Source organism: Entelurus aequoreus, linkage group LG01 (assembly GCF_033978785.1).
Source record: "Entelurus aequoreus isolate RoL-2023_Sb linkage group LG01, RoL_Eaeq_v1.1, whole genome shotgun sequence".
NCBI lineage: Eukaryota > Metazoa > Chordata > Actinopteri > Syngnathiformes > Syngnathidae > Entelurus > Entelurus aequoreus.
In genome coordinates this window covers 19,349,306-19,373,672 of record NC_084731.1, presented here as the reverse complement: position 1 = coordinate 19,373,672, position 24,367 = coordinate 19,349,306, and the positions used below count along the sequence as shown (strand labels likewise).

The following is a 24,367-nucleotide window of genomic DNA, read 5'->3' as shown; positions in this document are numbered from 1 at the left end:
GGCAATTAAGGTATAAGTTTAATATTTTTAAGAATGCATATACAAAGAACAAAGACAAAAGCATTTGGCTTTCCGTTCAAACAACTACAGGTTATAATTATAATACCGACCTGGGCTGGATGTCAAAGCCGCCAGTAAAAGAAACAGCCAACTTAAAACGTCACTGAACAGTCTTTCTGCCATTAAGAGGTTTTTATTGGGCTTAAATTAACCACTCGAGAAACCTCTCACTGTCGTCTTGTTATGAACTGGCAGGTATAAATTTAAATGTCTTATATTATTAAGAGGGGGAGGGAGAACAGATGTAAATATCACAAACGATAAAAATGAAGAAAAATAAACATTTTGGTAAAACAACTTAGATGTGTGCCATAGTTCATCTGAGCAACACTCCGCTCCCACTGTGGAAAAGGTTACAAAGCAGCGGCCGTGTTCCCTTGACAATCACATTTTAGTTTGCCAGCGTGACACTGTAAAGACATGTAGTGAACCTTTTAAAGTCTACGAGGATCCTGCTGCACTCTAACTTGGTCCCGGGTCAACGCATCTAACACTGATCAGGTAAGGGTTCCACCCGTGTGGCCATTCTTTCCACTCCTCCCGGAATGAGCGCGTTCCGGAAGAACCGCAAAACCCTTCCAGGAATGACATTTAGGACACCGACACAGCTGTTAAAACTTAGTGGTTGGAACGTCGGGCGTTTTGGAGGTGAAGGCAAACAAAAACAAAACGAGCGCCTTTCCGTTGTGTCCTCTGGTACTGAGAACGTGTGGAAAGACTCGGGAGGACGAGGGGGCGGGGCTTGCGTCGTGAAAACTCCACAACGGTTGGGCGTTTATAACAGGGTTTCTGCAGGTATGGGCTGGTCTAATTTAATGCTTTTTAATGAAAACAAACTTTGACAAAATTATTTTATATAGTCAAAAGCTTACAATTGTCTGTATAGACAAAATTGGAAGCATTTGACAATAATAATCTTGACTACTGCGACTCTCTAGCAAACTAGAATTGGCTCACAAGACTGTTTAATCTGACAATATAGAGTACAGGCCAAAAGTTTAGACACACCTTCTCATTCAATGCATTTTCTTTATTTTCATGACTATTTACATTGCAGATTGTCACTGAAGGCATCACAACTATGAATGAACACACATGGAGTTATGTACTTAACAAAAAAAAAACAAGTGAAATAACTGAAAACATGTTTCATATTCTAGTTTCTTCAAAATAGCCACCCTTTGCTCTGATTACTGCTTTGCACACTCTTGGCATTCTCTTCATGAGCTTCAAGAATTCACTTCACAGGTGTCATAGTTTTGATGCCTTCAGTGACAATCTACAATGTAAATAGTCTTGAAAAGAAATTTAAAAAAAACATTCAAATGAGAAGGTGTGTCCAAACTTTTGGCCTGTACTGTATTTTATTTATTTATTTTTTTGTAGTGGTAGCAGCAGCTGCCAGTTGTGGTGGCGTCGTGGTGACAGAACATTGACACAGCTGCTTGCCTTTAATTGCCGACTTGTATAAATAGCAATATTTTTGTAATCAAATTTGATGCTTTTTAATGCCATTTAAGGCCTTAATTTTTGCTGAATCCATTACTTATTAATGACCTGCGGAAACCCTGTAAAATGTCGATCAGGCCACAACACTGAGCGTATTTAAATAAATCTATTTAAAAGCTTTTCGTCTTTAATTCCACATATCATAATCCCCATTAGCGGCAATGACTCTGCACAGCCCGCCTAAACCGTTGGCCTGAGTCGGCTAATCTTCTACCCTAAAATAATCCAATTTAAGAGTAAAGAGTCTTATTGCAGAGAGACATCCCTTTGGCGGGGGGATTGCTGTCTATCAACGCGAGTAATGGAATTGTTTGGTAAGGGTGCTTGGGGCGGGGCCGGTGTGAGTCGTGTGTGTAACGTGTGTATGCTGTGCAAGGCGGAAGCATCTCATAGCAGCACACATTTGCGCTTCTTCTTGGGCTCTGGGGGCTCCAACGCGGCCAATATCGCCTCATCAAACACATTCTTTAGGCCTTTCTGTGAACAAAAACAAACAAACACACAGGCTAAATAAGGGGGAAGTGCAAACATGCAGAAGTCAAACAAAAGCAAATCAAGTGGGGGTAAAAATAGCTCAGTATTTTTGGATGTGTGCCACGGATCATAAAAAATACATTGAGTGCAACGACAAGTAGGGATGCAACGATTACCCGCTTTTACCGTTAACCATGATTAAAACCACACAGTTTTTTAATCGTAAAGACTCCTCTGGTGTTTCAGTCACCCTCACACAGAGATGATGCTGATACATTATTTTCGGCACAACCTGCACGGAACAAAAACAAAGTTACCTTATTTTTCGAAAATATAAGGCGCGCTTAAAATCCTGTCCTTTTCTCAAAAATCGACAGTGCACCTTATAACCCGGTGCGCCTAATGTACGGCATAATTCTGTAGATGGCAGTCATACATAAGAGATACGTGTAGAATGCAATATGATGGCAGTAAACAGCACCTAAACTTTAAATGTTCCATTGAGAATATAGAACATTACACACGGCGCTCAAAAATCTGTCAAAATGTTTATAGTACGACCCCGGCCCCCCCAACCCCGCCCACCTCAACCTCCTCATGCTCTCTCAGGGAGAGCATGTCCCAAATTCCAAGCTGCTGTTTTGAGGCATGTTAAAAGAAAACAATGCACTTTGTGACTTCAATAATAAATATGGCAGTGCCATGTTGCCATTTTTTTCCATAACTTGAGTTGATTTACACTACCGTTCAAAAGTTTGGGGTCACATTGAAATGTCCTTATTTTCGAAGGAAAAGCACTGTACTTTTCAATGAAGATAACTTTAAACTAGTCTTAACTTTAAAGAAATACACTCTATACATTGCTAATGTGGTAAATGACTATTCTAGCTGCAAATGTCTGGTTTTTGGTGCAATATCTACATAGGTGTATAGAGGCCCATTTCCAGAAACTATCACTCGTGTTCTAATGGTACAATGTGTTTGCTCATTGGCTCAGAAGGCTAATTGATGATTAGAAAACCCTTGTGCAATCATGTTAACACATCTGAAAACAGTTTAGCTTGTTACAGAAGCTACAAAACTGACCTTCCTTTGAGCAGATTGAGTTTCTGGAGCATCACATTTGTGGGGTCAATTAAACGCTCAAAATGGCCAGAAAAAGAGAACTTTCATTTGAAACTCGACAGTCTATTCTTGTTCTTAGAAATGAAGGCTATGCCACAAAATTGTTTGGGTGATCCCAAACTTTTGAACGGTAGTGTATTTTGGAAAACCTTGTTACATTGTTAATGCATCCAGTGGGGCATCACAACAAAATTAGGCATAATAATGTGTTAATTCCACGACTGTATATATCGTATCGGTTGATATCGGAAGCGGTAATTAAGAGTTGGACAATATCGGAATATCGGATATCGGCAAAAAAGCCATTATCGGACATCTCTAATCCTGATAATCAAGAAACTGTGACTATTACTCAGACTTTGATCGTACACTCTACATCTTTAATTGTTGCATCCCTAACGACAAGGAACATTACAGGACAGACAAAAAAACGTGTTTTTGACTGAATGGGGAGTCAAGTGCAGAGACAAATAAAAAATAAAAAAATAAATAAAAGTTGGCACGAGACAGGAAAAACAGCGCATGAGCCCTCTGTGGTGTGTTTATTGTTTCATATGTACTACTAATCAGTAATGGATGTTGGAAACATCAAGCCGACATGAAGTGAGCAACAGGGGACGGCGTGGCGAAGTTGGTAGAGTGGCTGTGCCAGCAATCGGAGTGTTGCTGGTTACTGGTGTTCAATTCCCACCTTCTACCTTCCTAGTCACGTCCGTTGTGTCCTTGGGCAAGACACTTCACCCTTTGCCTCTGATGGCTGCTGGTTAGCGCCTTGCATGGCAGCTCCCGCCATCAGTGTGTGAATGTGTGTGTGAATGGGTAAAATGTGGAAATACTGTCAAAAGCGCTTTGAGTACCTTGAAGGTAGAAAAGCGCTATACAAGTATAACCCATTTATCATTTAACAGTGAGGAAAGGATGGAGCCGCCAGAGAAAGTGTAGCTTATTTATGCTTTATTAACTCTTATTATAGCCTTTGTAATATGAAAAATAACTTCATTGCACCCTATTTCCTGTACAATTAACATTTGCCATAAAAGGTCAACAATTTAAGCTGAAAGCCTAATAATGTTTTGCTACTTTGGCTATGTGCGTAGTGACAGAAATCGATAAAGAAATCATTTTCAGCCTTGTCTTCCAGTCTTCCAGTGATAATAAAAGTTTATTTGCCAAAATGGAGGATTGTTGACTTAGAGATGATAGACAGCTAGCTGCCTCGGTGGCAGCCAATTCTTCCGGTCAGCAGACAGAGCGTTGAAAATAGGAATCGGCATCTAAAACTGTGGACGATTCTAGGAAATCCGAATGTAAGACCTGATGCACATCAACGCTTGATGCTCGATGCCCAACCCGATATAGGACAATACAATGGTCTCTGAAGGAGACTGGGAAACTTCTACCAGGGATTCAGCGTCATTTTGCAAGAAAAGCTGAATTGAACAATTGTAAATCGTATTAAACTGAACATACAACCTATGAACAAACATGAGATCAAAAATGGTGTTCGACAAATCACTGAAGGACACAAACAATGAGAATAGAAGAGTGAAACATAGTTTGAGATTGAGATATTCGGTAAATATTGCGGGGGAAAAAAGTAACACTGAAGCTTTGTTAAAGTAAAAAAAAAGATACATTTAGTTGAGTGATTGAAGATTACGGCATCACACTGATTAAAATATGTAGCATTTCCTTTCTCTTTGCACGTCAGGTGGCTCTAGAGCAGCAAGGATAGCTTCATCAAATACATTCTTCAGCCCTCGCTACAATGAAAGGACAGCATGGCAGCGGTGGAGAGAGCAGAAACAGGAAGATATGAATGAAAGTAGACAACAGAAGGAATCTGGCAGACGGACGAACAGGGTAAAGGTTGTGAATTTCAGAGTGAACGTGCAAAGTTCTGCGTTCTGGTGCGATACATGCACACGAGGAAGAATGATTGGTTGCAAATGAGTTGACCTGGACTCGACAACAAAAAAAATATTTAAAAAATGAAATGAGAACTAAGGGTTGAGACGACGGACCGGAAAAAGGAAATTGCATCAGCAGCTATGCAACAGCTTTGCAAGGGGAAGTGAGTGATAAGACGGAAGGAGAGGAGGTGGGAGGCATGGGCTACGACGCAGCTCTGTCAACACTATTGTTCTCTGCCCAAGTAAGTTGTGACGGCCAAAAATCACTATGACCATGAGTGTAAACTATGTGAATCAAATACGTACACACGCAGGGTGAAGCGTTCAAACAGGAGCTCCGGTAGCCAAAGGCCTTGGAGAATAGACGCATGACTGTGAGCAATAAACACGATATTCCACTGAGCGCATTTGTGTTGCGGTTGTGCTGCGAGTTTTCTGTGTGCTCCACCCAACACTCACCGGCTGTGTGCAGAGCGCGGCACAACTCCGAATCACGCCCATTCGTATGTGGATAAACTCAACGACAAACAGGCAGAAGATTGAACTCGAGAAAAGGTTGTCGTCCCCACATCTGGGGGAGACACTCGTGATTAAGGGCTATATACTGTAAATAAACTTTGATTGATTGATTGATAAAGGTACTGGTGTAAAGATCAGGCCAAATATACATAATTATACAATATTTTTTGATGCATGGTTATATTTTTTGTAAGGTCGGTCTCCAAACTTTTATAGCAGAGTAGTAGCATCTCTCCATTTCAAGCAAATCTTTAAAAATTAAAAAAAACACATAATTAGCTCAAATAGGCATTTTAAAGGGTTTAAGTAAAAACACATGTTTTCATTAAAGTCTGAAGTTAACACATGGCACACTGACAAAGCTTAACCTATTTTTCTATAACAATCTACAAGGTTAATAGAGGTTAATTATCTTTCTTCCCCTCCATTTTTCTGCATTCTTTTGTATCTCTAGTTATCATTACGTATATGTATTGTTGCATTAGCTCAAATAGGCATTTAAAGGCTTTAAGTAAAAACACATGTTTGCTATTTTCATTAAAGTCTGAAGTTAACACATGGCACACTGACAAAGCGTAACCTATTTTACTATAACAATCTACAAGGTTAATAGAGGTTAATTCTCTTTCTTCCCCTCCATTTTTCTGCATTCTTTTGTATCTCTAGTTATCATTACGTATATGCGCTGTTGCATTTGAACAACTGTATTGTTGATAATAGAGGTAAATTATTGGTATTTTTCATTATCAATAGCGCTATTTCTATTGGTATTTGTATTGCTCCATTTGTAGTGTAATAATGCTTATTGTAATTTTCTGTATTATTATTTATTTCACTAACTGCTTCTTTGCTATCACTTTTACCACCATATTTGTACATATCGTATTTGCTGATGTTGCTCTATTGTTGTTGTTATTATTGTTGTGTTTGCTGTTGTTGTTTTTGTCTCTCTATCTTATCCCCCTTATGTCCCCACAATTTCCCCCTCTGTCTTCCTTTTTTTCTCTTTCTATCCCCTTCTGCTCCGGCCCGGCTGCACCAAATCATAATATAAATACATTTAATAAAGTCAAATACAAATAAGGCAACAAGAGAAGTATCCCACACTTCTCTTTTGTAAAGTAAATCTGAACAGCCGATATGATTTGCCTGAGAAGCTGGACAGGACAAAAAAAAAGTCAGAAGTTGATTGGGAGATTAGAGAAAGAAAAAAAAAAAAAGTAGAAAAAAATATGAATCCAAACACATTTATACACTTTTTTGTCCTTTCGCTACTCAATGTCGATGAACTCAAGTAATCACCCAGAGGGTTAAACACTCAAATAAAAATAATATGGTTCTTACGAAGCCAGAACAATATTTAATGTTCCTTCTGTCAAGAAAGTATTTTTTGTGTCTATTGTATTTTATTTTTTAAGTTAAACTTGGTAAAAGATTTCAGTGAGGGCATACATACTTTTTGAGCACAATACAATGATAATAATGATAACAGTGATCATTTTGCTCACAAAATCGGTGATATAAATTGCTCAAGTGGTTAGAGAGCTATAAATTGCTGCGGCGACCTGTAAAATTAGACGCCTTGCATAATTGCAGTAGAGCATCACAGCAGGGACACATTGGTGGATGTTGAGACATTGACTAAAGTGAAAATGTATCGTCTCCGCAGTTGCAAAGCAACACAAACACGCTCGGTGGAATCCCGGGGTCAAACTTCCTGCCCCACCCCTAATGTGTACCACGTGTAAAATCAGAAACAAACATGCATTTCTTTCCTTCGAGTATTTTTGAACGCCCATTATGAGTGTGGGGCATGCATTTTCAAGCATGCACACAGTGGATGTTACCTGTGTGAGGGCTGAGCACTCCACATACTTCACAGCCTTGAGGTCTCTTGCCAACTTCTCCGCTGTCTCCGGAGTAATGGGTTTTTGCTTGTTCTTTGCCAGCTTCTCTATTGTGGAGGGGTCATCTCGCAAGTCGATCTGAGTGCCGACTAACAGGAAGGGGGTCTTTGGACAATGGTGGGTGATTTCTGGAACCCACTGGGTACACAAAAGACAATTATTTAGCTGACAACTTGTTGCTGTAACAATACATTTCTTCAAATGACTTGGAAGTGTTCTTATTCTAAACAACAACATACTAAAATAAAATGCCATTGCCACATGAATGAAAAGTGCTTAAATACTGCCGTGGAGTTAAAAATGTTTTTTTTTAATATAGACAACAAGGACATAAAGAAAGGATAAAAATGTGTTGCTGTTCGAAGAGGAATCACAGGTATTCAAAAATTAACATTCATTCTAAAATAAACCTAAACGCTGCTGGATTTGGCTACTTTATTTTGAAGGCCAAACATCCGACTGGTTTCGATCTGCCGGACCATTTTTTGAAAATTGGCCAATTATTAAAAGAAAATTGTAAATGCTACTCAAGTCTGGGCTAGACGATTATGGCAAAAGTAATAATCACAATTATTTTGATTGTTATTGTAATCACGATTAATTACACCAAGGGTCCCCAAACATTTTGACTCGGGGGCCACATTTGGTTAAAAAATTGCCCGGGGGCCGGGCTGTATGCATATTAGGGCTGCAACAACTAATCGATTAAATCGATTATAGAAATAGTTGGCGATTAATTTAGTCGTCGATTCGTTGGATCTATGCTATGCGCAGAGGCAATTTTTTATTTATTTTAATTTTTAATTTTTTAATAAACTGCAACTGTACAAACAGCTGAGAAACAATAATCAAAATATTTATGGTGCCAGTATGCTGTTTTTTTTCAATAAAATACTGGAAAGGATAGAAATGTAGTTTGTCTCTTTTATCCGATTATTAATCGATTAACCGAAGTAATAATCGACAGATTAATCGATTATCAAATTAATCGTTAGTTGCAGCCCTAATGCATATGTGTATATATATATATATATATATATATATATATATATATATATATATATATATATATATATATATATATATATATATATATATATATATATATATATATATATATATATATATATATATATATCTTATTTTTGAAGGAAAAGCACTGTACTTTTCAATGAAGATAACTTTAAACTAGTCTTAACTTTAAAGAAATACACTCTATACATTGCTAATGTGGTAAATGACTATTCTAGCTGCAAATGTCTGGTTTTTGGTGCAATATCTACATAGGTGTATAGAGGCCCATTTCCAGCAACTATCACTCCAGTGTTCTAATGGTACAATGTGTTTGCTCATTGGCTCAGAAGGCTAATTGATGATTAGAAAACCCTTGTGCAATCATGTTCACACATCTGAAAACAGTTTAGCTCGTTACAGAAGCTACAAAACTGACCTTCCTTTGAGCAGATTGAGTTTCTGGAGCATCACATTTGTGGGCTCAATTAAACGCTCAAAATGGCCAGAAAAAGAGAACTTTCATCTTAAACTCGACAGTCTATTTTTGTTCTTAGAAATGAAGGCTATTCCACAAAATTGTTTGGGTGACCCCAAACTTTTGAACGGTAGTGTATGTATTCCTCGCGCACTAATTGACTGCGGCGCGATGATGTCACATTTTCGATGGGAAAAAAGCATTTTTAGACAATATGATTTGCCTGAGCGGCTAGGAGAGTAACAAGCGGTAGAAAATGGATTAGAAAGGACAGATTAAAAAAAATAATAGTTCCAAAAAAAATGTTTTTATCTTTTTTTAAACTTGGTACTTCCCTTGTCCGGAATTACACGATTATTCATTCATTTGAAAACATGAGTATTTATTGGAACCACCAAAACCTAACTATAAATATCGTTAAAAAAAACCTGGATACAAATTAGTAATGAAGTGAAAAAATAGCAATAGCATACCAATACATTTAAATAACAATAGTAATAATAAAAACAATAAAATTCAGTTTTTCCAGTTTGTTTTTAATTCAGTTTTTTACCTTTTACACGTATTTCATTACCATACGGTGAGGGCTTTAAATAAAACTTAACAAAATATTTGTTAATTAAATGCAAAAATCCTCACATTTATTGGTGCAATACATCTTTGGACAATTTTGACCAGTGCTTTAGGTCAAAGCATAATAACTGTTTAAATGTGTCAATAATTGCGTTACATACATTATGCATGTGTGAGGTACTATTAAGAAACCTTTATTTTGTTAGCGCAGTCAGACCGGATGTGGCGCACGCGCTATTATTGTGAAGGGGTGAAGTGCTATGCTAAACAGGCAACTTGAGGCTGTAAAAAGAAAAGAGCGAGCCTCTCAAGTTGTGACCACTGTTTGTAGATTATTGTAACATTGAGGATGTCGTTACAACAACACAAGTGCTGTGGGTGTATGGATTGTTCCTCCTAGTTTTAGCTCAGTAGTTTAGTCGCTGTTTCGAGTGACCGTCTCAACATTATTGAGTTCAGGACGGCCGGCGTTTTGAGTGTGTCGGGGATAAATGAGCGCTACCCAAATAAATGTCTCTTGTCCTCACCATGACAACATTTCACTTACCGGTACATTTATGTCAATTTCCCTGATATTATTTTGCGTTGATCAGTGGATTAATCTGTTTTATTGGCCAATTATGTGACTCAGTCCGCGGTTACTTGAACCTGGACATCATATGCCTTACTTCTTTTAATGAGTTTAATGATAATTGATAAGGCATTCTGGCGCTGTGTCAAAAAAAAATGGAATTGAGATCCCAAGCTTCTAGTAAACAAACTTTTTTCACTCATTCGCTGCTCAACTGTTTCACCGTCACAAGCTCCGGAATTTGCATGCATGTTGCGATGCCCATTAATCTTTTTTTTTTCCTTTTAGATGATTATATTTTCATAATCATGAAAAATCATAATCAAATCAAAATTAAAATGTGATTATTGTCCAGCCTCAATTTACCGGTCGATCTACGTTCCCATCCTCACCTATGGTCATGAGCTTTGGGTTATGACCGAAAGGACAAGATCACAGGTACAAGCGGCCGAAATGAGTTTCCTCCGCCGGGTGGCGGGGCTCTCCCTTAGAGATAGGGTGAGAAGCTCTGCCATCCGGGGGGAGCTCAAAGTAAAGCCGCTGCTCCTCCACATCGAGAGGAGCCAGATGAGGTGGTTCGGGCATCTGGTCAGGATGCCACCCGTACGCCTCCCTAGGGAGGTGTTCAGGGCATGTCCGACCGGTAGGAGGCCACGGGGAAGACCCAGGACACGTTGGGAAGACTATGTCTCCCGGCTGGCCTGGGAACGCCTCGGGATCCCCCGGGAGGAGCTGGACGAAGTGGCTGGGGAGAGGGAAGTCTGGGCTTCCCTGCTTAAGCTGCTGCCCCCGCGACCCGACCTCGGATAAGCGGAAGAAGATGGATGGATGGATGGATATTGTCCAGCCATAACTCAGGTAAAGAAAAATAATGATGTAAAACAACAGTACTTGGCTGAAAGTCCCCATAAAGCACTGGCCAAACACAAAACAACAGCCCCCTGTCACACGGGAGACTTTGTTTCGATTTTCAGTAATCCAATCATAGGATATAGCATGGTTGAAAGGACAAAATGTAGAATAAAAGTTAACAATCGCTTCTAGTCAGGACTTTTTCAGTGCAACCGCCGTTTACAGTGGCAGAAAACATCCACATTGCTTTGACTTGGTAAAAATCCAACATGCGAAAAGGTGGACACTTGCCTTTTCTTTGACGTTTTCAAATGACGAGGGGGACACTACAGAGAAACACACAAGGAAGACGTCGGTCTGGGGGTAACTCAGAGGTCGTAACCGGTCGTAGTCTTCCTGACCTGGACAAACAACACACAACAAAGTTTAGAACACGACAAGGTTGCGCTATACAAGTGATATACATTTTGCCAATAACTATCATTACATCGCTATAATGCATGTTGATGACACATTCTAGCTGGGTCCCGCAAATATGACAGTGAAAAGCAAACAAAGAAGTCCTCAACGCAATGAAGCATTCTGGCTAGTGGCTAATGTCCCTCCACAGTGCAAAGCCACTTCTAAATCAGTAATCCTCTCCTCCATAGCGGAAAATAAACTACATTTCTTATAAATACCATCCCAAGAGGAGGAAAAATAGCAAACATGCTACACTACACACCATAGAAGGATATGGAAAGCACAAACGAGATCTTTTGAATTCAAATGAAAGTGGGTGGATTGATACAAATATCAACAGTCACGATACCAAGTAGTATAATATCAGGTCGATACCACAGTGGTTACATTGATATATTTTTTTATAATCAAAAAAATCTTGTTTTTTTTTGTTATTGTTTACAAACTCAGGAAACAAGTCCCAGGATACAGGAGATCTTCAAGGGCAAAAACCGAAAAAACTAATGTTAAGTATTAGAGATGTCCGATAATGGCTTTTTTGCCGATATCCGATATTCCGATATTGTCTAACTCTTAATTACCGATTACGATATCAACCGATACCGATATATACAGTCGTGGGTTTAACACATTATTATGCCTAATTTTGTTGTGATGCCCCGCTGGATGCATTAAACAATGTAACAAGGTTTTCCAAAATAGATCAACTCAAGTTATGGAAAAAAATGCCAACATTGCACTGCCATATTTATTATTGAAGTCACAAAGTGCATTATTTTTTTTAACATGCCTCAAAACAGCAGCTTGGAATTTGGGACATGCTCTCCCTGAGAGAGCATGAGGAGGTTATGTGACTGGCCCGGCACGCAAAGGCAGTGCCTTTAAGGTTTATTGGCGCTCTGTACTTCTCCCTACGTCCGTGTACACAGCGGCGTTTTAAAAAGTCATACATTTTAGTTTTTGAAACCGATACCGATAATTTTGAAACCGATACCAATAATTTCCGATATTAAATTTTAAAGCATTTATCGGCCCATAATATCGGCAGTCCGATATTATCGGACATCTCTATTAAGTATCCAAACAAAAGAAAAATAAATGCTGCTTACATTTTAACGGAAGTGTAGACATAACCATGTTAGACCCGAAATTAACCAAATATTAACAGTAAATTAACAAGCAGATTAATAACAGTTTTGAGAAAATAATACAAAATTAAATAACAGTTTTGATTAAATACCGTATTTTCCGCACCATAAGCCGCCCCGTGTTGTAAGCCGCACCATCAATGAATGGCATATTTCAAAACTTTGTTTACCTATTAGCCGCCCCGTGTTATTAGCCGCACCTACGCTACGCTAAAGGGAACGTCAAAAAAACAGTCAGATAGGTCAGTCAAACTTTAATAATATATTACAAACCAGCGTTCTAACAACTCTGTTCACTCCCAAAATGTAATGTGCAAATGTGCAATCACAAAAATAGTAACACTCAAAATAGTGCAGAGCAATAGCAACATCAATAACTCAACGTTGCTCATACGTTAGTGTCACACAACACACAAAATAAACATTTAAAGCTCACTTTCTGAAGTTAATACTCATCCACAAATCCCTCGAATTATTCTTCTTCGGTGTGCTTCACTTGTTTTTTGACACCATCTGTGATGTGGACGCGCATGCAGTCGTAGATCAACAGGGACGGAGCTGCGTGAAAAAAGTCACCCGGTCTCTTCGCTCATTTTTTCTTCATCCATCCATCCCTTCGAGTTAGCTTTTATGATGACGCCGGCTGGAAAGTTCTCTTTTGGCAAGGTCTTCCTTTTGAAATCACCGTGGGTGGAAGTTTCTGGCCGTTAGCATGGCAAGCTAGAACCACAGTGAAGGACGACTTCTCATTCCCTGTGGTGCGAATATTCACCGTACGTGTTCCCGTTGTATCCACAGTGCGGTTCACATGAATATCAAAAGTCAGTGGAACCTTGTACGCGTGTCTCTTAGTAGGAGACATTTTGTGGTCTTTACAGAAACACACAAATGAAATGAAACGTAATATCCGCGCACTTCTTCTTCTACGAGGCGGGTGCTCACCTTGGCGGTTGCTTACAGTAGAAGAAGAAGCGCTTCCTCTTCTATGGGGGCGGTTGCTTACCGTAGAAGAAGCGCTTCGTCTTTTACGGGGAAAAAAGATGGCGGCTGTTTACCGTAGTTGCGAGACCTAAACTTTATGAAAATAAATATTATTATTAATCCATATATAAGGCGCACCGGGTTATTAGCCGCACTGTCAGCTTTTGAGAAAAATTGTGGTTTTTAGGTGCGGCTTATGGTGCGGAAAATACGGTAATACAATGTAATATGTTACGCATGTGCTAGCAACAAAATTAGGAGCCTTTGTATCCTGTTTGAAATGGTTATATTAGTATTTACATACAAAATATATATTGTGATATGTATCGTTACCGCCGGAGGCTGCAATATTTATCGTGATATAGATTTTAGGACATATCGGCCATCACTAGAACCTGGTCTGGTGGTGTCTGGCCATCAACTTTCAAGGCACAGTAAGTTGGCAACACTTTGTCTTCTTATACTCCATCAAACTCGGTGCTTATGAGATGTCTTAGGAAACCTCAACAATCAACTTTTGATGCCATCTTTTGTATGGAGTTGTATCAACACACTACATTCATAAAAAGTCCCATCACGAACAGGGTGAACAGGTCGAGCCAAATCTCTTTGTCGCACGCACCCCAACTGCATCAGTGGTGGGCACCAAATGAATTAATGGAGGGGTTCTTATCCTTTTTGAACTCAGGGCCCAACTTTTCCACTACAGAGGGGTATAGGCCCACTTCAACATCAACACTGAATTTGTAATCTTACTCTAGTTTTGAATTACATTCAATAATTATATCTAACCTACCGTATTTTTCGGATTATAAATCGCAGTTTTTTTCATAGTTTGGCCGGGGGTGCGATTTATACTCCGGAGCGACTTATGTGTGAAATTATTAACACATTACCGTAAAATATCAAATAATATTATTTAGAAGCGACACAGAGGAAGAAGATTTCATCAGGTTTAGCAATTAGGAGTGACAGATTGTTTGGTAAACGTATAGCATGTTCTATATGTTATAGTTATTCGAATGACTCTTACCATAATATGTTACGTTAACATACCAGGCACGTTCTCAGTTGGTTATTTATGCCTCATATAACGTACACTTATTCAGCCTGTTGTTCACTATTCTTTATTTATTTTAAATTGCCTTTCAAATGTCTATTCTCGGTGTTGAATTTTATCAAATAAATTTCTCCCAAAAAATTAGACTTATACTCTAGTGCGACTTATATATGTTTTTTTCCTTCTTTATTATGCATTTTCGGCCGGTGCGATTCATAGTCCGGAGCGATTTATAATCCGAAAAATACGGTACTTACAGTTTAACAGGATAAACCTTGGCAAATGTTATGAAAGTTTGTGTTCATCATTAAAGATTATTATCAAGGCTTAGGTCAGGCTGATTACAAAAATAAATACTAATCAAACATACTGCAAAAGAAAACTGATAATACATAAATAAATACATATACATAGAATTATGTTGTGCTAAATTAAATACATTATAATTAAATAAAAATATTTATGTTTCTTGAATAAACTGTCGATAAAATTAATTTTGCATTGCATTCAATAATTATATCTAACCTACTTACAGTTTAACAGGATAAACCTTGGTAAATGATATGAAAGCTTGTGTTCACCATAAATATTATCAAGGCTTAGGTCAGGCTGATTACAAAAATAAATACTAATCAAACATACTGCTAAAGAAGGGACTAAAAACTGTTAATACATAAATAAATACATATAAATAGAATTATGTTGTGCATTCCGCCCGAATGCAGCTGAGATAGGCTCCAGCACCCCCTGCGACTCCAAAAGGGACAAGCGGTAGAAAATGGATGGATGGCTGGATGGATGTTGTGCTAAATTAAATACATTCTAATTAAATAATAATATTTATGTTTCTTGAATAAACTGTCAATAAAATTAATGTGCTAATGAAAATACAGCTTCACCATTTTAGTTATAACTTTTGCGTATAAAAAACTTCTTTAGGACTTTACCTCCAGACTTCTTCCTTTTATTTGATATTGTTATTACTGCCACACGTGGTGGAAAAGTGTAATTACAACCGAGTATTGCTGCGGCCCATGCAGACTACAGCTGAGAAACAGATATTTTTTGGCGGCATTTTAAGGAGTGATCAGAGCCCAACAATGGCCCTATGGTTAAGAAACACTGAATTAATGTACGGGAAGAACTGAACACATTACAGTGATTTTGGTTCAAAGATATACAATTAAAGAGGGCGGACAAAAATGTCCTGGGTGAACAGACATCGCAAATTGAAATACATACCTGCAGTATCAAACAATCCCAGAGTATAGGGTTCACCTCCGATCATTACAGTTACAGCATAATTGTCAAACACCTATAAAAGAAAAGATCAACATTTCAGTAATGTTATTTATTACGAGACACTAAATTATAAATATTTGTCAACTTTGACAACTATATTTTTGGCACAAGTCCATAAGGAATACAGCTTGTTATGATGAAACAAATAATAGTAACAGGAGAAAAGTGTTAATTCCAAGGAATTTGGGACAAACAAGGGAACTATACACTTTACATCATTTCAAATACTTACTGTAGGTACATATTCAGAGGGGAACTTGTTTGTGGTGTAGGAGATGAGCAGGCAGGTTTTACCCACCGCACCGTCCCCAACTACGACACACTTAATGGTCTGCATAGCTCTCTTTTCTAGTATTCACATCCAATACCTAGAAGAAGAAATAAAAAAACGATTTTTTTATGGTAATGTACTAGCGACAGATTGAAAGGAGTGTGACCTGATTGCACGAGTCATACAACAAAAGGGAGACCCACACAAAGTCTCCAGCAAATGTACACCGCCTTACATTTCTGCTACTATTTTTAAAACATCTTCTCAAGGTACAACACTATAGACAGGAAACTTGAATGTACATATAAACATTTAAAACACTGACACGTTTGTTTCATTTAAAATATTCAGATCTGTGTCTAACGGCTAGTGTTTATGTCATATTAGAATATTGTACAAAATATTGGATTTCACCAATTGCATATTCATGCAGATTTTCTATCGATGCAACAATATGCCAGTCTGATCTGTGCGAAAGTAAGGATGGGCGATACCGCATAAAAATCCCTGTTGCAATAATGATATATATGTCACAATATATATTCTTTGGCACAATAATTATAATGGATTAATGGATTGATTATAATTCTAATAAAAAAATTAGATAATTCAATGATCTGTAAAATTTAAAGTATCAACATTGGCATGACCAATACTGCCTGTAACTACAAACATGTCACCCAGGCCTGGGCAATAAATTGATTTGATCGATAAATTTAAGTTTTTTGTTGCAGACTATCTTAAAAAATAAAATAAAATAAAAATATATTATGTTTTTTTCTCCTCTTGTTCCACCATTTGCCTTTGTGAACACTTACTTCCTTAGGAGAGTCACAAGCCTAGCAAAACATGGCTAATGCTAATGCTCACGAGAGCGAGACGTTTGTTCCAAAGAAAAGAAAAGTGTATTCCTGCATCTGAAACATTATTGAGTCGAGTGCGGGAAACACAATTCTTTTCGAGGCGAACAAGACCGCAACAACAACAAACTCCATCTAAAAATCAGCTTACTGTGGTGGAATCATTTACACAAAGTACCATGTATGATGAGGAAAAACAACAATCCATTTTGCGAAGCCTAAAATGCATTGTATGTCGTGTCATTTCAAATTACTGGTTTTTGATCAAGTAAAAGCGAAAATTGTTTTGAATTATCTCAGTCATTTTTTTTAAAAAGTGAAAAAATCAGGATTTTTTTTCCATTTTTTCTGGAAAAATCTGAGATTTTATTTTCAGGCCATATCTCCCAGGCCTAATTGTCACCCAAAACTAATGTAAAGTATCAAACATGTGCATATTACATTTTAATAGCAATGTAGATAGAACCATGTTATAACAGAAAGTCACTAAATATTAACAGTAAATTAACAAGTAGATCAATAATAGTTTTGAGAAAATAATATAACTGTAAATTTCGCAATATGTTACACAAGTCAGCAGCCAAATGAGGCGCTTTTGTGACCGGTTTTGAAATGATTCCATTACCACGTGAATACCAAATAAGATATCGTAATATATATCGTAATCGTAGGAGGCAATTAAAAAGGCGAAACTCCAAAAATGTGAATATGGTTCAAACGTTCATGCATGTCAGCATCCATCCATCCATCCATTTTCTACAGCTTATTCCCTTCGGGGTCGCGGGGGGCGCTGGAGCCTATCTCAGCTACAATCGGGCGGAAGGCGGGGTACACCCTGGACAAGTCGCCACCTCATCGCAGGGCCAACACAGATAGACAGACAACATTCACACTCACATTCACACACTAGGGCCAATTTAGTGTTGCCAATCAACCTATCCCCAGGTGCATGTCTTTGGAGGTGGGAGGAAGCCGGAGTACCCGGGGGGAACCCACGCAGTCACGGGGAGGACATGCAAACTCCACACAGAAAGATCCCGAGGCCGGGATTGAACTCACAACTACTCAGGACCTTCGTATTGTGAGGCAGATGCACTAACCCCTCTGTCACCGTGCAGCAATTCAACTTAAAATGTGAAAGTTATATGTGATATGAACTCATTACCAATACATGCAAAGTTAGATCCCATCCCAGTCGCTTCACACTCGGCTGCGAACCGATCCAGTGAGAGCTAAAGATCTTGGCCAGATGAAGCCATCAGGACCACATCATCTGCAAAAAGCAGAGACCTAATCCTGCAGCCACCAAACCAGATACCCTCAACGCCCTGACTGCGCCTAGAAATTCTGTCCATAAAAGTTATGAACAGAATCGGTGACAAAGGGCAGCCTTGGCGGAGTCCAGCCCTCACTGGAAACGGGTCCGACTTACTGCCAGCAATGCGGACCAAGCTCTGACACTTGATCATACAGGGAGCGGACCGCCACTCGTTCTTACTTTACCTATTTCAAAAATCAATATCCCTCGTAAATTATAGTTTTCTCCTCTTAATTTAAATAACCTTATATATTCATGATAACCTTTAACAACGTTGGTGATCATCTCCGTTAACACACCTGCTAGTGGTCGTGCCTAACTAGCTAGCGATCAATGCTATTTGTTTGTCGGCCGCATTTAGAGCACCGTGCACTCATCGGCAACAGAAAGAGCCATCCATTACGGCTTCGTTCGTCAGTGCTGCTTTCATCGCGACCTTAACACACTGACAATATTTACAGTTATCCCTCGCTTAACAACAGCTGAAAGTAGTATCCAACATTTGGCAGAGCATTTGAGAGGGCTGCTACCTGAGACTACTATAAACTATCAGCTAGTGTCGAGCAAAAATAGAGATGAACTTGTTTGATATACTTCATTTTCTACATCAATAACGCAGCTTTGACATGATTGATGTGGAACGACAACGCAGACATGCAAAGCTAACATGGAAAGCGTACATCACAACTTATGGTCGTAGCTACAACTGTCAAGTTGACTAACTTAGTGCAGCGCAATAGTTTCAACACTTAAATCCCAGTTCTAACTTAAGAGGTTTAATACCTCCATACTTGTGTACTCTGTTACAAAGAAAAAGCAGCTCTTACGCATTACGTTCTAACAATTTGTATGTTTTAACTGTTCCTCATGTACGGACTGAATTTGGCAAAAGAGCTTTTGGCATTGCTGCCCCTATGGCATGGAATGAATTGCAGACGAAACTGAAACTTACAGAACTACTTCCATTTGGAGCCTTCCGTTCTGTCCTGAGGGACAAACAGCGAGAGACGTTTGCACAGTGCCTGTGTTTTTAAAGATGTAAATCTCTGTTGTTTTACAGTTCTCTTATGTATTTTAAAATGTATGTCTTAATGTATTTATTTTGAAACTGCTCTGTGACATGTGCTGTTGACCTCTTGGCCAGGTCACCCTTGTGAAAGAGATCTTGATCTCAATGGGTTTTCTTATCTGGTTAAATAAAGGTTCTAAGAGGAAATAGGTACATACAGGTTTTGGAGCAACATATTTTGGCATCCAAGCAACATTATTATGGACGCCCCTGCTTATTTCAGCAAGTGGCTTCATAGTAAAAGAGTGCAGGTACTAGACTGGCCTGCCTGTAATCCAGACCTGTCTCCCATTGAAAAATGTGTGACGCAAAATGAAGCCTAAAATACCACAACGGAGACCCCGGACTGTTGAACAACTTAAGCTGTACATCAAGCAAGAATGGGAAAGAATTCCACTTGAAAAACTTAAAAAATTGGTCTCCTCAGTTCCCAAACATTTACTGAGAGTTGTTAAAAGGAAAGGCCATGTAACACAGTGGTAAATATACCCCTGTGCCAACTTTTTTGCAATGCGTTGCAGCCATTAAATTCAAAGTTAATGATTATTTGCCCAAAAAAAAATTATGTTTCTCAGTTTGAACATTGAATATCTTGTCTTTGCAGTACATTTCAATTGAATATAAGTTGAAAAGGATTTGCAAACGTGCCAACTTCACTGGTTTTGTAGTTAGTTAGCCGTTACTATGTCAAATTAGTTTTCGTTAATTTTGTTGATTAATGCTAGTTAGGTTCATAGCCTCAAGCTTGTGCGGGGGGGTAGATGGAGCTTCTACTCGCTCACTGCGGTGAAGGCAGCCGGCTGTTCAGTTTAAAACTACTCTTAGCCACCCTACCGCTATACTAGGTTATACTAGGACTAGCTAAACATTTGACACACCCAAGCGAGCAGCACAAAGGGGCTATCGCTCTCTGCTGTGCTAAGTTGCTAACAGAACTTAACAACATAAGCAGATGAGACTAGCAGTAATGTACCGGTATATTCCACATACAGGTATGCGTACTAAAAATGCAGCGATATCAGTTTTGGTCCATATCGCCCGGCCCTAGTATGACGATATTGTCTGAAATACATATCTCTTTCTAAAATATACCAGTATTAACTACAATGACGGTAAACTGCCCAGCCCTACTTAGAATGTGACCATTGTGGCCATGTTGTAGTGCTAATAACAGATATTAAAGAAACGTTTTACGCTCAGAGCGGACGGACATATTTATTTTCATGACTATTTACATTGTAGATTGTCACTGAAGGCATCAAAAGTATGAATGAGCACATGTGGAGTTATGTACTTAACATAAAAAGGTGAAATAACTGAAAACATGTTTTGTATTCTAGTTTCTTCAAAATAGCCACCCTTTGCTCTGATTACTGCTTTGCATGCTCTTGGCATTCTCTAGATCAGTGTTTTTTAACCACCAATTATAGGCTGCAAATGATGTGTTGTTGTTGAGTGTCGGTGCTGTCTAGAGCTCGGAAGAGTAGCTATGTTATACTCTTTCATATCAATAGGTAGCAACAGGTAGCTAATTGCTTTGTAGCTTGCGGAAACAGCGGGAGGCAGTGTGCAGGTAAAAAGGTGTCTAATGCTTAAACCAAAAATAAACAAAAGGTGAGTGCCCCTAAGAAAATGCATTGAAGCTTAGGGAAGGCTATGCAGAACGAAACTAAAACTGAACTGGCTACTAGGTAAACAAAAACAAAATGCTGGACGACAGCAAAGACTTACTGTGGAGCAAAGACGGCGTCCACAATGTACATCCGAACATGACAAGACCATCAACAATGTCCCCACAAACAATGATAAAAAACAACTGAAATATTCTTGATTGCTAAAACAAAGTAGATGTGGGAAATATCGTTCAAAGGAAGACATGAAACTGCTACAGGACAATACCAAAAAAAGAGAAAAACACCAAAATAGGAGCGCAAGACAAGACTAAAACACTACACACAGGAAAACACCAAAAAACTCTAAATAAGTCACGGTGTGATGTGACAGGTCATGAGACAAGAGCTATAGTGATGCATGGTTGGTTATGGTTTAAATTCATATCCAACAATTGTGACAACAACTTTTTACTGTCAACTGAGCTTTGTTTTGTAATGACTTCTGCTGGTGGTGTGCCTCCGGATTTTGTCAAAGGAAAAAATGTGCCTTGGCTCAAAAAAGGTTGAAAAACACTGCTCTCGATGAGCTTCAAGCGCATTTTGTGAAGTGAAAACCATTTCAGGTGACTACCCCTGCCAACCAACCTATCCCCAGGTGCATGTGGAGGTGGGAGGAAGCCAGAGTACCCAGAGGGAACCCACGCAGTCACGGGGAGAACATGCAAACTCCACACAGAAAGATCCCGAGGCCAGGATCGAACCCAGGACCTTCGTATTGTGAGGCGCTCGCACTAACCCCCTGTACCACTGTGCTGCCCGTATCGACCACCACAAATTCCAAATCGAATGGTTTTTTTAAACGAATCATTGCACTCCTAAATTATAGGGTTAAAAGATTACAGTTGGTACAAAATGTGGCTGCTAGACTTTTGACAAGAACAAGAAAGTATGATCATATTACGCCTATATTGTATATACCTTTATATACATATATACCTATATATATATATATATAACTATACTGGCTCACCTGCACTGGCTTCTTGTGCACTTAAGATGTTACTTTAAGGTTTTACTACTTACGTATAAAATACTACACGGTCTAGCTCCATCCTATCTTGCCGATTGTATTGTACCATATGTTCCGGCAAGAAATCTGCGTTCAAAGAACTCCGGCTTATTAGTGATTCCCAGAGCCCAAAAAAAGTCTGCGGGTTATAGAGCGTTTTCTATTCGGGCTCCAGTACTTTGGAATGCCCTCCCGGTAACAGTTAGAGATGCTACCTCAGTAGAAGCATTTAAGTCCCATCTTAAAACTCATTTGTATACTCTAGCCCAGTGGTTCTTAACCAGGGTTCAATCGAACCCTAGGGGTTCGGTGAGTCGGCCTCAGGGGTTCGGCAGAGCCTCCGCCGCTGAGCTCAGGACACACCCAACTGATCGTTTAAATAAAAACTTCTCCCTATCGGCGTATTATGGATACCCCCAAACAATTTTCCCTCTGATTTGAAGGTGTGTGATTTGTTGTGAGTTCATGCACTGTGTTTATGCTGTTCTTTGAACAAGGTGAGCACCAGAAAAAAAACATAACTTTGTCTTGAATTTGAAAAAAAAAACATTTAATTTTTCACTAAAGAAGGGTTCGGTGAAGGCGCATATGAAACTGGTGGGGTTCGTTACCTCCAACAAGGTTAAGAACCTTAACTCATTCTCTTTCTATGCCACATCAATATGGAATGCACTCCCAACAGGTGTAAAAGAAAGGGCATCTCTATCCTCCTTCAAAACCGCACTAAAAGAACACCTCCAGGCAACTACAACCCTAAACTAACACCGTCCCTTCCACATAACACCTCTTTCCGGATTGTAAATAATCAAATGTAGACACTTTTTCTTATACTTTCTGAACTCTCTCTCTATGTACACTACTTGCTGTACATATCCTACCAAGTCAGTCCTACACTGTTTCAATGTCCATTTCTCTGATGATGCAATTGTTGATGCTGATTTTTGATGACTGAAGTGTTGATACCAATCAAACCTAACCCCTCCATATCCCACACCCCAGATTGTAAATAATTCAATGTATATACTCTGATGATTATCTTGTGTGATGACTGTATTATGATGTTAGTATATATTCAATAGTACATATCTGTATCATGTATCAATTTAAGTGGACCCCGACTTAAACAAGTTGAAAAACTTATTCTGGTGTTACAATTTAGTGGTCAATTGTACGGAATATGTACTTCACTGTGCAATCTACTAATAAAAGTTTCAATCAATCACTGCTCTAGACCCCATTTTTAGACCAGTTGATCTGCCGTTTCTTTTCTGCTCTGCCCCCCTCTTCCACGTTTAGGGCAATATAAATAAACATTGATTGATTGACATTGATATAGAAGTACTTTACTGGGGTATATTATGGCAAAAGCTTAGATCCCAGTGATGAGTAGAAAGCGTTAGAAAAAGATCACACACCCTCAAAGCAGCAACCGTTAGGCTTCACTGCACTGATAGTCCTATTTCTGGCGTCAATGTGGCCACATTTCCTGCCATCTGCAATGCACTCTTACACTAAGACAACGTGGCAAATACCGACATTATTATTACCCGTCTTTACATGTATCATTCCACTATTAGTCGGACATGCTGATAAATATATATGTATGTATATGTAGCCATAGCTTCCCGTGCCAAACAAACCATTGCCTGCTTTCTAGTCGAATCTATAACTTGCCTTTATATAATGTATCTTGTCATTATGTATGTTGCAGATTAAAAAAAAGTCGATATATTGCGGAGTTATATTAACTTAGCGACTAAACGATGGTTGATCGTTGCTCACTAGGCTAACAGTACACACAAATTAGCATGTTAGCAAAGTAGCTGCGCTAACCTCAAATGGAAGCTAGCGTCGTCGTCGTTTCACAGAAATCCAACATAAAGCCCTGGCTATCCAGGAAATGTGATAAAATAAAAAAAACAAGCATCTAAACATATGGAAATAACAGTTTCTCGCTTACCGTAACTCCTATTTGTGTCTTTACGTCGGGCGTTGGCAGCTCCGCACTAGGGGCTTCCCAGTCAGGCGAACAGGGACACTTGGCTTTACGCAGTACAGTACGACGTAATTACGTGATTTTTTTTTTTCAACAAACTGATAAACATCAATTTTGTGTTTTAATGCGTCCTGGGATAACGTGGTTTTATTTGCTAATTCACTTCAAGTCAATTACATTGTATAGTGATCACATTAGGTTAGTAACAACTAAGAAATCATGAAGT

At 38.8% G+C, this 24,367-nt stretch overlaps 1 protein-coding gene across 2 annotated transcripts; it reads right to left on the bottom strand.

The window, feature by feature from the left end:
* On the bottom strand, positions 1 to 24,252 carry LOC133648787 (cell division control protein 42 homolog). Of its 2 annotated transcripts, none has more exons than XM_062045218.1 (6): positions 24,106 to 24,252; positions 16,178 to 16,313; positions 15,886 to 15,958; positions 11,284 to 11,393; positions 7,448 to 7,645; positions 1 to 2,046 (listed from the first exon to the last, which is right to left on the bottom strand). In XM_062045218.1, the coding sequence occupies exons 2-6, from the start codon at positions 16,280 to 16,282 to the stop codon at positions 1,957 to 1,959; spliced, it is 576 nt and encodes a 191-aa protein (XP_061901202.1). In that variant the 5' UTR covers positions 16,283 to 16,313; positions 24,106 to 24,252; the 3' UTR covers positions 1 to 1,956. The 2 variants fall into 2 exon arrangements, with proteins under 2 accessions (XP_061901202.1, XP_061901211.1); XM_062045227.1 differs by lacking the exon at positions 24,106 to 24,252 and adding an exon at positions 23,979 to 24,095.
* Between the last annotated feature and the right edge of the window lie 115 nt (positions 24,253 to 24,367).

What these genes read in the sequence shown, in the direction of transcription:
- LOC133648787 (XM_062045218.1), bottom strand. Translation starts at nt 16,282, where the DNA reads ATGCAGACCATTAAGTGTGTCGTAGTTGGGGACGGTGCGGTGGGTAAA. An exon ending in GGGATTGTTTGATACTGCAG is followed by an intron (nt 11,394 to 15,885) that starts GTATGTATTTCA and finishes TTGTTTGTCCAG; the next exon opens with GTCAGGAAGACTACGACCGG. An exon ending in TTGAAAACGTCAAAGAAAAG is followed by an intron (nt 7,646 to 11,283) that starts GCAAGTGTCCAC and finishes TTGTGTACCCAG; the next exon opens with TGGGTTCCAGAAATCACCCA.